The sequence below is a fragment of the Vulpes vulpes genome, chromosome 8 (assembly GCF_048418805.1).
Source record: "Vulpes vulpes isolate BD-2025 chromosome 8, VulVul3, whole genome shotgun sequence".
In the NCBI taxonomy this organism is placed as follows: domain Eukaryota; kingdom Metazoa; phylum Chordata; class Mammalia; order Carnivora; family Canidae; genus Vulpes; species Vulpes vulpes.
In genome coordinates, this window is record NC_132787.1 from 80,874,595 (window position 1) to 80,887,953 (window position 13,359).

The 13,359-nt window shown below is 37.2% G+C and overlaps 1 protein-coding gene across 4 annotated transcripts in view; it reads left to right on the forward strand.

Moving 5' to 3' along the window:
- Positions 1 to 13,359, forward strand: part of DHX57 (DExH-box helicase 57) — a 56,337-nt gene that overhangs the window by 1,737 nt on the left and 41,241 nt on the right. For 2 of the 4 annotated variants that reach the window (XM_026018920.2, XM_026018919.2), the window contains exon 2: positions 7,054 to 7,271. In XM_026018920.2, coding sequence (XP_025874705.1) covers positions 7,060 to 7,271 — 212 coding nt within the window. In that variant the 5' untranslated portion in view covers positions 7,054 to 7,059. Of the gene's footprint in view, positions 1 to 7,053; positions 7,272 to 11,147; positions 12,366 to 13,359 lie in introns of all 4 variants that reach the window. The other 2 variants (XM_072767259.1, XM_072767258.1) reach the window with 2 other exon arrangements.

Below are 13,359 nucleotides of genomic sequence, written 5' to 3' on the forward strand. Positions count from 1 at the left end.
GGACCTTGACCTGTGAACATGCTTTTCGTATGAAGACCAACCCCCAAAGACCTACCTGCTTTAAGTAATTTTTGCCCACCAAGCCAATTTTTCCCTACCCCCCAAATCAACCCAGGGTCAGGTCACAGGCAACCAGGACACCCCCTATGCCCCAAGCCTGCTGGAATTATTTTAACTGGCCAGTCCTAAACTGTTTATTCTGCCTGCCTTTCCTGTGGAAATCCTAGAAGGACTATGGCTTTGCCTTCCCCTGGCTCCTTTGTGCCTCCTGACTGACACTTGGTGCTTCCTCCTATGGCCTGGCCTGGCGTGGCATGATGTACTTCTCTCCTTTCTGGCCAAACGGGGAATAACGTTACACTTTTCTTTTGGTGGCATTGACCTCTCCTTGTCACTTTTATAAATTAAGACCCAGGCACAAATCAAAAGAAGTCTGGTTTATCATTGAACTTTGCATTGACGATACAAGGTACATGTTGATGGTGAGGAGGAGGAGATACCGTAGAAAGAATTTTGGCTGGGACGCCCAGATGGCTCAGGGCTGGAGTCCCAGGATTGAGTCCCGCATTGGGCTCCCTGCATGGAGCCTGCTTCTCCCTCTGCCTGTGTCTCTGCCTCTCTCTCTGTGTTTCTCATGAGTAAATAAATAAAATCTTTAAAAAAAAAAAAGTAAGAAAGAATTTTGGCTTTGATGTCAAACAGATTGTTTCAAACCCTGGCTCCAGACTTTGCTTCTACACATTAGGTGACATTAGACAAGTCATATAATTTACTTGTCCTCTAAGCTCCTCCTCTGTAAAATATAGATAATAATATTTACTGTACTAGATTTTTAGAGGGTTACATGAAATAATCTTACCTTTCCCCTCAATGGTATATTCAACTACCTTCAGTATGTCTCCATGTAGGTATCTAATTGGCATCTCAAAGGCAACATATCCAATCTGCATTTGTGACGCCCTCCCCAGATCTTTTCCTCCCCAATATTCCAATTCTGAGCACATAACACCACTCTTTACCCAGTTAACCTAGGCCAAAATTGTAGACATTTCTTTCTCATACTTTTCGTCTAATTCATCTACATTTAAAATACATTCACAATCTGTGACCAGTTTTCAACTCTACTACTCCCACTCTAGTCCAAACCACCTTATTTTTCCTGTATTTGTTCTGCCTGAACAACTGCAATAATCTCCTAGTTGGCCTCCTGGCTTCTCCTCACTCCCTCCCCCAGGCTTTTTATTCTTCACATAGCAGCTAGCCTAATTGTTTTAAAACCTGAGTCAGTCATAACAATCTTTTGCCTCAGCTCTTTAGTGACTTCCTATCATATTCAGAATTTAAAATTATTTTTCCAAATTACTTTTAGTTAAACAGAGTAGATTCTAGCTTTTTAAGAATCTAAAGATACATAAAACCCAAAGCAATCTATTTTTCTGAGATCAAAACAAGCTTCTTTTTACCTCTCTAAACATAATTCTTGGCATTGAGGTAAAATCCGAATTCACGTGATACACTGTCAGACTTTTCCAAAATACTTTAAGTCCTGCTTTAGAAAGTCTCATGTTACACGTACATATTTACATATTTTTTTCTTCAAAGACTAATAACAAATTTATGAGGTGAATAAGCATGTAATTGAACCATGACATTACTAATAATGTGAAAATAAAAAGCAATTCGTTCATACAAAGTGTTTCTGTATGGTGCAGTATGAAATGGGATCACAGAATCTATGCACATACGTGAATCACCAAAAAGTTCAGAAACCAAGCTTACTTTAAGAAAATTCATCCTATTGTTTGGAGCAAAGGTGGCCAAGTTGTGATGTACAAAAATATTGTGTATAAAATCGTCAAAGCCAGGTATTAGCCTAAATTGGCAGCAACTGCAACTTAAAAACTAAATCCAACCAGATCTTTAAAAACTTAAAAACTAAACCCAACCAGTGGCAATGCAATGTTAGCTTTGTGGCCTGCAGGTTTTCCTGAGGTCACAGCCTCTTTTCTCTTGCCTCTCCTCCTGGGGCACCCCCTGTCTCCAGAGTTTTCTTGGCTTTTTCTGCTCTCTGACCTCACTGCTGTTCTTCACTTTCGTACCGACCCCTTAGACTTCTTACTTTTTGTCCGGCTCAGTGCATTGAAGATGTACTGGACTTGGCACCTTCCCCTAAGAATACTATTTTCACAAATATTTCATGGCTCATTCTCTCAGTTTGTTCAGGTGTCTGTTCAAACATGATCTCAGAGAGGCCTTACCTGACCACTCTATTTAAAATAACAGTATTAGGCATTTTCTTTTTCTGTATAGCACTTAACTGATATTATCTATTTGTTTATTGTTTTTCTTTCCCTTTGGAAGGTAAGCTTCATGAGGAATTTTGTCTTCTTTGCTGTCATATCCCTAGGATCTGGCACATGATAAGTACTCAAAAAAATATTTGTGGAAAGAATGAATCTCCAGTCTCATACCAGCCATTTATTCACCCTTCAATCATTCATTACCCAAGTATATATTGAATTCCTACTGTATACAAGACACTGTAAGAGGTACTGTGTTACTCAAAATAGACCTAATTCTTGCCTTCAGAGAGCTTTTTGAAAGGAGGAAAGGGGACATAAACATAAAATAAACACTGTATAAATATGTATTATTATGAAGGATTTTGAAGAAAGGAATACCAAGAGGCCTAGTTTAATTTCCACATAACAATGAGTTTCCAAAAATTTTTCCTGCTTTTATTTCTAATTTCATTTTTTTCTATGGTTGCAAAACACATTTTGCATTATATCTTTTTAAATATATTGAGGTTTGCTTTATAACCTAGGATACGATTTGTCCCAGAAAATTTTCCTTGTGCAAACAAGAAAAATATATATGGTGTTGGGTAGAGTGTCCTATAGATGTCTCTTAGGTCTTAGTTGGTGTATACTGTGTTTTATTTTATTTTTTTTCAAAGATTTCATTTATTTATTCATGAGAGACACACAGAGAGAGGGAGAGGCAGAGACACAGGCAGAGGGAGAAGCAGGCTCCATGCAGGGAGCCTGACACATGGGATTTGATTCGAGGACTCCAGGATCACGCCCTGGGCTGAATGCAGGCATTAAACCACTGAGCCACCCAGGGATCCCAGTATACTGTGTTTTAAATCTAATGTTTCCTTATTGATCTTCTATCTAGTTGTTCTTCCACCACTATTAGAAGTGGGGTATTGAAGTTTCCAACTGTTACTTTTTTTTTTCTTTTAAAGATTTTATTTATTTATTCATGAGAGAGACACAGAGAGAACAAGGCAGAGACACAGGCAGAGGGAGAAGCAGGCTCCATGCAGGGAGCCCGATGTGGGACTCGATCCCAAAACCCTGGGATCACACTCTGAACCAAAGACAGATGCTCAACCGCTGAGCCACCCAGGCGTCCCCCAACTGTTACTTTTGAAGTGTCTGTTTCTCCCTTCATTTGTCAGTTGTTGGTTCGTGTATTTTGGTGCTATTATTAGGTGCATATATGTTTATCACTATTATATCTTCCTGATAGATCAACTCCTTTAACATTATGAAATGTACTTTATTTCTAGTAACTTTTTTTTTTTTTGCTTTAAAGTCTGTTTTGTCTGATATTAGCATAGTCACTCCAGCTTTCTTGTGGTTGCTGTATGTAATTTATCTTTTACCATCTGTTTACTTTTCATTCATTTGTTTCTTTGAATTTAAAGTGATGAATAAATAGCATATAGTTGGATAATTTTTTTAATTGAGGTATAACTGACATATAGCATTATATCAGTTTCAGGTATACAACATAATGATTTGTCATTTGTATATATTGTGAAACGATCACCACAGTAAGTCTAGCTAGCACCAACCCCATACATAGTTAAAAGATTTTTTTCTTGTGATGAAGACTTTTAAGATTACTCTCTTAGCAACTTTCAAATATGCAATAGAGTATTATTAACTATAGTCACCATGCTGTATATTATATCTCCATAACTTATTTATTTTATAACTGGAAGTTTGTACCTTTTGACCCCCTTTACACATTTTACCCACCCTCTACCCCCCATCTCTGGTGACCACCAATCTGTTCTCTTATCTGTGAGCCTGTGTTTTGGTTTATACATTCCACATACAAATGAGATTGTATAGTATTTGCTTTCTGTCTCTGACTAATTTCACTTAGCAAAATGCCCTCACTGTCCATCCTTGTCACAAATAACAATATTTCATTCTCTTTTATGGCTGAGTAGTATCCCATTGTGTGTGTATATATATCTATATATCTTACATATTCTATATCCATTCATCCATCATGGATACTTAGGTTATTTCCATATCTTGGCTATTGTAAATAATGCTTCAGTCAATATAGTGGTGTATGTATCTTTTTGAACTAGTGTTTTCATTTTCTTTGGATAAATACCCAGAAGTGGAATTATTAAATTGTATGTTAGTTCTAATTTGAATTTTTTGAAGAACCTCCATACTGTTTTCCATAGTGGATGCACCAATTTACATTCCTACCAACAGTGAGTGCACAAGAGTTCCCTTTTCTCCACATCCTTGCCAACACTTGTTAATTCTTGTCTTTTTGATAATAGCCATTCTCAGAAGTGTGAGGTGATATTTCATTGTGGTTTTGGTTTTGGTTTGTATTGCCCTGATAATTAGTGATGTTGAGCATTTTTTCATGTACCCGTTAGCCATCTATATGTTCTCTTTGGAAAAATGTCTCTTCTGATTCTTTGCTAATGTTTTGATTGGATTTTTTTTCTGGTAAGTTGTATGAGCTCTTTATGTATTTTAGATATTTAACGCATTATCAGATATATGATTTGCAAATATTTTCTCCAATTTAGTAGGTTGCCTTTTCATTTTGATGTTTTCCTTTTTTGTGCAGAAACTTTTTAGTTTGATGTAGTCCCACTTTTTATTTTTGCTTTTGTTGCCTTTGATTTTGAAGTCAGAGTCACAAAAATCATCACCAACACTGATGTCAGAGTTTGCCACCTGTGTTTTCTTCTAGGAGTTGTATAGCATCAAGTCTTACATTCAAGTCAATAATCCATTTGAGTTCATTTTTGTGTGTGGTATAAGATAATAGTCTAATTTCATTCTTTTGCATGTGGCTGTCCAGTTTTCCCAACACGATTTATTCAAGAAACTTCTTTCCTCATTGTATAGTCTTGGCTCTTTTGTTGCGAATTAATTGACCATATGTTTGGGTTTGTTTCTGGGGTCCCTATTCTGTTCCATTCATCTGTGTGTCTGCTTTTATCCAATACTATCCTGTTTCTATTCCCACAGCTTTGTAATATAGTTTGAAATCAGAGATTTTGATGCCTCCAGCTTTGTTCTTTCTCAAGATTGCTTTGGCTATTCAGGGTCGTTTGTGGCTCCATGCAACTTTTAGGATTATTTGTTCTATTTCTGTGAAAAATGCCATTGGAATTTTGATAGATGTTGCATTGAATCTGGAGATTACTTGGGGTAGTATGGACATTCTAATAATATCAATTCTTCCAATCCACGAACACAGACTATCTTTCCATTTATGTGTCTTCTTTAGTTTCTTTCATCAATGTCTATAGTTTTCAGTGTACAGTTCTTTTACCTCCTTGGTTAAATTTATTCCTAGGTATTCTTTTTTTTTTAATTTATTTATGATAGTCACACAGAGAGAGAGAGAGAGGCAGAGACACAGGCAGAGGGAGAAGCAGGCTCCATGCACCGGGAGCCTGATGTGGGATTCGATCCCGGGTCTCTAGGATCGCGCCCTGGGCCAAAGGCAGGCGCCAAACCGCTGCGCCACCCAGGGATCCCTCCTAGGTATTCTTTTTAATGTAGCTTATTACTTCTTGAGTTAAAACTATTTTCTCCTAACATATGAATATGTAAGTCTAAGAAAATATCTTAAATCTAGCTTTGGCTATATTTTATAATTTTAATGTATCATTTTCATTTTTATTTCCTTTTTGGTCTGTAAATTGTTTTGCTTTGTATATTTAGGTGTATTGATGTTGGATGTGTAAATATTTACAATTGTTAGATCCTCTTGATGAATCAATCCCCTTATCATTATATAATGACCATCTTTCTCCATTGTTAGCTTTTGCCGTAAAGTCTATTTTGCCCAATAAAAGTATAGTTGCCCCTGCTCTCTTTTGGTTTCCATTTGCATGAAATAGCTTTTTCCATCCCTTCACTTTCAGTCTGTGTCTTTAAAGCCAAAGCACTTCTGTTGTAGGAAGGGTATAGTTGGGTCTTGTTTTCTCATCTGTTCTTCCATCCTGTGTCTTTTGATTGGAGAAGTTAATCTATTTACATTTAAAGTAATTATTAATAGGTAAGGGCTTAATATTGACATTTTGTTAATTGTTTCTTAGGTGTTTTACACTTCCTTTGTTCCTTTCTTCCTCTATTGCTGTCTTTGTGATTTGATGATTTTCTGTGGTGGTATGCTTTGATTCCTTTCTCTTTTGTATATATATACTTTTTTCTTTTCTTTGTAGTTTCCATGAAGCTTACATAAAACATCTTAGAGTTAAGTCATTCTGTTTTAAACTGGTTAACAACTTCATCTGCATGCAAAAGCGCTGTACTTTTACTCTACACAGGCAAAATCTCTGAATCAAGTCTGTGGCTCTGCAAGTGATTATGTAAATTAAAATTTTGTTTATCAAATCACATATTATATACATGAAAAAAATGTCTTTTCAACTAGAGTTTTTTTTTAAACCCTACAGCAAATCTAACCTAGTCAGAATGTAAGATTGGGGCTTAAGCATGTGTGTTTTGAAACTTCTCCATGTATTTCTGTTGCATATCCTTGGTTAAGACATCTGTGTCCAAGAAAGTCACTAAATATTAATCCTCAGAGGGATGGGCTTGTAAGGCTTTTGTAAAACAATTACCTATGCTTCACCTAGACTGACCTTTTTTAAAATGTGTGTTTCCTTATTTCTTTATAATGGGCTATATTTGTAACTTTGACAAAGGATTGTTCTACTTGTCTGGTTTTATGGTATCTGTATTATTTTTTCTCTTGCAGGTGAAAATGAGTTCTTCAGTAAGAAGAAAAGGCAAGCCAGGCAAAGGAGGTGGAAAAGGGTCTTCTAGAGGAGGAAGAGGAGGCAGAAGTCACACTAGTAAATCTCATGGGGGTGGCAGCAGTGGCGGTGGCAGTGCTGGCAATAGAAAGGCCTCAAGTAGAATTTGGGATGAAGGTGATGACTTTTGTATCTTCACTGAATCAAGGCGCTCATCCAGGTCATTATACTTTTTTAATGTTTCAATATAGAAACGGTATCAATCTCTAATCTGTGGGACAGCAGAGAGCTAAGAGAAAGGGGGGGAAATGCCAAGAAACTCTGGTCAAGTTAATTGTTCCTCTTGTTTTAAAACCTTGCAGTCCTCTACTTTGTAACCTTTTCTTAAAGACATGATGGCAGATAACAGCTTTTTTTTTTAAGAAGATGGAAATCTGAAGTTAACTTCAACTTACATGACACTGTGAATTGAATATAATACTGTTATTGTAACTAATGTTACCAGGAAAGTAAATACTGGAAATAGTGAAAGACATTTTGGCAAAAGTTATTTTAAGTATTTCTTACACACTTACACACTGTAGTTTGAAAAACCTAAAATGCTACTTGGCTGTACTCTGTCTTTTTAGTTGATGAATTATCTATTTTCTAGACACATCAGCCAACTCTTTACTGGTGCTTCATGTGATGACCAGTGACAGAGTCATATCCAGGCTTCTTTCATATTCAACTTTTAAATAATGAATAGATCCTGATAATTCTAATCAATATTTAATGAAAGTAAAGCTTTTATTGCTGCACGTTATACAGTATAGATAGAGGATTCTCATTGTCTCTCAAATGGCAATGCAGGCTGTACTTTAGAATCTTTAGAGACAAAAAAGATTTCTTTAAAGCTATGTGTACACTTTCTTTTATGGGAATAACTCCCAACTAAATATTAGTTAGAAAGGAATATAAGTGAGTGCTGGAAGTTTAACTGCATAATACATGCTTTTAACTTAAATGAATACAATTATATGCACTCAAGAAAAGAAAAAGAAAAGCAAATAGCATTTAAGTGGTTTAAACTTGCCACTAAATGAATCTGGGCCCCACAGTGAGCAAGATATGGAAGAAGAAGGACAATTCCCTCTATCATCCTCAGTATCCAAGTGCTTTTTGTACTTGAAGCCACTTGATGCACTAAGTATATGATTTTAGAGTTTAAATATATAGGATTTTGTTTTTCAAAGATTTTATTTATTTATTTGAGAGAGAAAGTGAGAGAGCAAAAGCAGGGGTAGGGACTGAGGGAGAGGGAGAAGCAGACTCCCCACTGAGCAGGGAGCCTGATACAGGACTTGATCCCAGGAACCTGGGATTATGACCTGAGTCAAAGGCAAACATGTAATCTACTGAGCCACCCAAGTGCCCCTAAATATATGCTTTTATACATGGTCTGTAACGTAATCAAATACATCATCTGATACTCAACCAGAGAATCTACAATTTTTTTTGTTGTTGTTCAAGAAGAAAAACAGTCATTTTGGATATATTGAGAGCTAATATATCAATATCAAACTTGACATCTTTTTTTAAAGGAATCTTCCAAGGTAATTTTAAGATATGTTTTCACCTTACCTGCTGACCTAATAACCTAACTTCTGAGTTAGATGCAGCTCCCTTGTTTTTGAAAACATAGACATAATTGGAGGTTCTTACAGTCTTAGATGTTCATTCACACAGCGAGTATATACTGAGTGCCTACTATGGACCAGGCACTGTTTTGGGGACTAGAATTGTAACAATGAATAAAATATTGCCCTTGTCTTCCTAGAAGGAAGTCTGAGGTATAAAGACCATAAATAATATATGTCCAGGTAGAAAGTGCCTGGAGAAAAAGAAAGGAAGATAAAAGAGGTAAAAAATGCCAAAATAAACTCCTGTTATTTTTAAACGTTGCTGTTTTATGTAGAGTGATCAGGGAAGGCTTCTCTAATAACATGTCCTTTAAGCAGGGAAAAGAAGGATATGAAGGGGAGCGCTATGAAACTACCTGAGGGAAGAACATTGAAGGCAGAGGGAGCACCAAATACAAAGTCTCTCAGCTAAGAGAGTGCCTGGAAGGGTTAGGAAGTGGCAGAAAAGGACATGGCTAGAGTGGATGAGTAAGAAGAAGAGTAACGGTTAGATCCAAGAGGCTCACACTGTGTAGCTTTTGGTCAGCCTTTGGAAGCCACTGACAGGTTTGAGGCAAAGGTGTGTGACATCAGTTCCTCAGGCCAGAGTTGCTACTATTCAGCATATGCCTTTGTGTGAATTAGAATATGGTGCTTTTCTCTTGGGGTAGTGATAGCCCCAGAATGCATGGCTTGATAAGCTAGCATGGATTGGATTCAAGCTCTTGCCAACTCATCCTCCCTCATTCTCCTCCCACCCCAACAGGAACTTTTGAACAGCATGTACGCTGTCTGTGCAACTATACTCAGTAGCCCTGACTCAGTATTCTGTGTGGAAAATAGACTACAAGGATGTCTGGGTGGCTCAGTGATTGAGCGTCTGCCTTCGGCTCAGATCATGATCCTAGGGTCCTGGGCCCAAGTCTGGCATCAGGATCCCTGTGGGAACCTTCTCCCTCTGTCTGTGTCTCTGCCTCTCTCATGAATAAATATATAAAATCATTAAAAAAAAAAAAAAAAAAAGGAAAACAGACTACAGGGGAACATGGGTTGGAAGCAGAAAGAGTAGTTGGGAGATACTCTCCGAGAGGAAATGTCATAGACGATTTACATATTAGTCTGGAGTTCAAAGAAAAGATCTAAGCTAGAAAAGTAAATGTGTGAGTTGTCTGAATAACCGCTATTTAAAACTATGAGATTGGGGGATCCCTGGGTGGCTCAGCAGTTTAGCACCTGCCTTCGGCCCAGGGCGTGATCCTGAGGTCCCGGGATCGAGTCCCACATCAGGCCCCCTGCATGGAGCCTGCTTCTCCCTCTGCCTGTGTCTCTGTCTCTCTCTCTCTCATATGAATAAGTAAATAAAATCTTTAAAAAAGGAATAAATAAAAATAAATAAAACTAAGATTGGGTGGGATAGACTTATACAGATAGAGAAGAGGTCTGAACTTTGAGCACTGGGATACTCTGGGCCTTAGAGCTGAGAAAGATTAGGAGAATCTGACAGAGGGGATAGCATAGTTGCCAGTGAAGTAGGAGGAAAGCTAAGAGAATTTGGTTTCTGGACTTAGGAAATAAAGTTGTTTTAAAGGGGATTATCCAGTCAGATAGGATTGGATACCTAAAGCGGACACTCAGTTGTAAAGGAGTGCTTGTGAGAGGTCAAGAGAGACAGCTGTCCCCTGGATTTGGCAATGTGGATAGCATAGGTAACTTTTCATTTTAGGTTTCACATCTATTGCCTTATATAATAACAGTTTATTTATTTTTGGTGTGAACTTTTTTCTTTATCCAAGTATAATTAATATACAATCTTATATTAGTTTCAATTGTACAGTATAATTGTTCAACAGTTTTATTCATTTCTCAGTATTTATCAGGATAAGTGTACTCTTAATCTGCTTTGTCTAGTTCACCCATTTCCTCACCCACCTCCCCTCTGGCAACCACCAGTTTGTTCTGTGTCTTTAGGAGTCTGCTTTTCCATTTGTCTCTTTTTCTTTCTTTGTTTATTTGTTTTATTTCTTAAATTTTATATATGCGTGAACTTTTAAGAACTATTGTCTTAGCAAATTCAAATATGTAAAACATTATAGTTAACTCTGTCTTGGCAAATTCAAATATATAAAACATTATAGTTAACTATGGTAACAATATTGTACACTACGTCTCCAGAACACACTCCTCTTGTTACTAAATTTGTTCCCTTTGACTTCCTTTACCCATTTGCCCCAGCTCCCCTTCTGCCCCATCGGAATGATCACTTCCCCTAAATAGGACTAGAAAATGCAGCATTTTGCTCATTCCCATGAAGGCGCTATATAATCTAGTTATGACTCTCAGGCTCCCGGAGAACACATTTGAAGGCCACCAGGAATTTCTTGAACCAATGGGATAAATTGGAAATTTTTACATGGTGTTTATTCATTTGAATTCAGGATTATTGGAGACTTCTGTTTTATTGAGAAGGACTTGAGATTATGCAGGCACCAAGGTAAGATTAACTGATACATGGAAAAGTTTACAATCCAGATGTTCCTCACATGTTGTTTCCCAAGAATCAGGTAATTTCAGTTTTTAATTGATAACTTCCCTTTCTATGAATTCCAAAGCCAGATCTCACATTGCTTCCATGGGTGGCATGACAATTACATGCCTAGAGAAAAATAAGCTAACAGCATCTCTTCTCTGTGGCCCCAGTTTGGTCTTATCTCACATGTAGCTTTATTCCAAAGCCTCAGCTGGTGAATGTCTGCACCTTAGCTTCATTAACAATAGTGTTCAAGACTCTTGATGGGTGGTGAGATGAGGCAGGGTTTTCTTAGTGTAGTATATGAGTTTTCTCATAATTTTGGTTTTAGGCCTCATTGAGTTATATCTATAGCATACATAACCTTGACAAGAGCTGTTTTATATACTTGGTGTGGAGAAACCCTGATTTTAGTGTCTGTCAAAGAGAAAAAGAAAGTGGAGACAAAGATAATGATGTAGATAACCCTTTTGAGGAGTTTTATGATAAAGGGCAGAGGAAGAAAGAAAGATAAGTATAGTTTGAGAGGGTGTGCACTCAAGGGGAGAATTTGGTTTGGTTTTTTTAAGATGGTAGACATTATATAGCATGTGTATATGCTGATGGAAATGCTCCACGGGGAATAAAGAACTGATGATGTAGAGGGAGAGGTAAATGCTAGAATAATTTCCTTGAGGAGACTGAAGAGATTGAGATACAGTATACAAATAGAGGGGTTGCCTTTAGGATCTAGGATCATTCTTCCCTAGTAACAGGAAAGAAGGCAAAATAAAGGGGTATAGGGATGCCTGGGTGTCACAGCAGTTGAGCATCTGCCTTTGGCTCAGAGTGTGATTCCAGGATCCGGGATCGAGTCCCGCTTCGGGCTCCCTGCATAGAGCCTGCTTCTCCCTCTGCCTCTCTCTCTCTCTCTCTCTCTCTCTCTGTCTCTCATGAATAAATAAATAAGATCTTAAAAAAAAAAGTAAAGGGGTATAAAGATAAGTAGTGAGTTAGGAGCATGTAGTCCCCCTCATGTACTTTTTTTTAGCGAATCATGAAGAAACAATCAGACAAATCCAAATTGTCAGAATTTCTCCAAGATGACTGACCTGAGCTCTTCAAAAAAGACAATGTCAGGAAATAGGTAAGGGAACTTAAGGGAATTTGAAAAAAAAAAAAAAAAAAGCTAAATATCATTTTTAATTAGATAATCAAAATCTATAGAGGACATGACTGAAACAATTGGGGGCTTTGAATATAGATTATATTTCAGAAGATATTGTGTCAATATAAAGTATCTTGTGAGTTATAATAGTATTGTGGTTATATAAGAATTTGTCTCTGTTCTTAGAAAATAAATGCCAAAGGGGCACCTGGGTGACTCGATTGGGCATCTGCCTTCAGCTCAGTCATGATCCCAGGGTCCTGGGATCGAGCCCCGCATCAGACTTCCTGCTCAGCAGAGAACCTGCTTCTCCCTCTCTTCTGCTACTTACCCTGCTTGTGCTCTCTCTCTGTCAAATAAATAAATAAATAAAATATTTTAAAAAGAGAGAGAGAAAGAAAACACATGTTGAAATATTTAAAAGTGAACACGATCTCTTCATGGTGTCTGCAGCTTATGTTCAGATGTTCAGCAATATGTATATAAAATAGAGGGGGCATATAATAGGCATATATGTGTATACGTAGAGAGAGGAAGAGACTGCATAAATGTATATATGCATTAATGTATGACAAATGTTAACAATTGGTGAATCTAGGTAAAGGATGTTTATTTCTATAGATTTCAATTTTTCAAAACAAAAATCTCTTCACCTGCTGGCTTCATCAATAGAGCATGCAACTCTTGATCTTGGGGTTATGAGTTTGAGCCCCCTGTTGGGTGTAAAGATTACTGAAAAAAAAATCCTAAAATTAACCCTCTGAAGTGTGGGTTCCATTTGTGTGTGTGTGTTTGTGTTCCATTATTAAGGAGTGCCTGGTTTGCTCAGTTGACAGAGCATGCAACTCTTAATGTCAGGGTCATGAGTTCAAGCTTCACATGGGCATGAAGCCTACATTAAAAAAAAAAAAAAAAGAGGAAATGATAGATTTGGGGCAATATTCTTTAAAGAAATTTGTACTAAGTGGTTAAA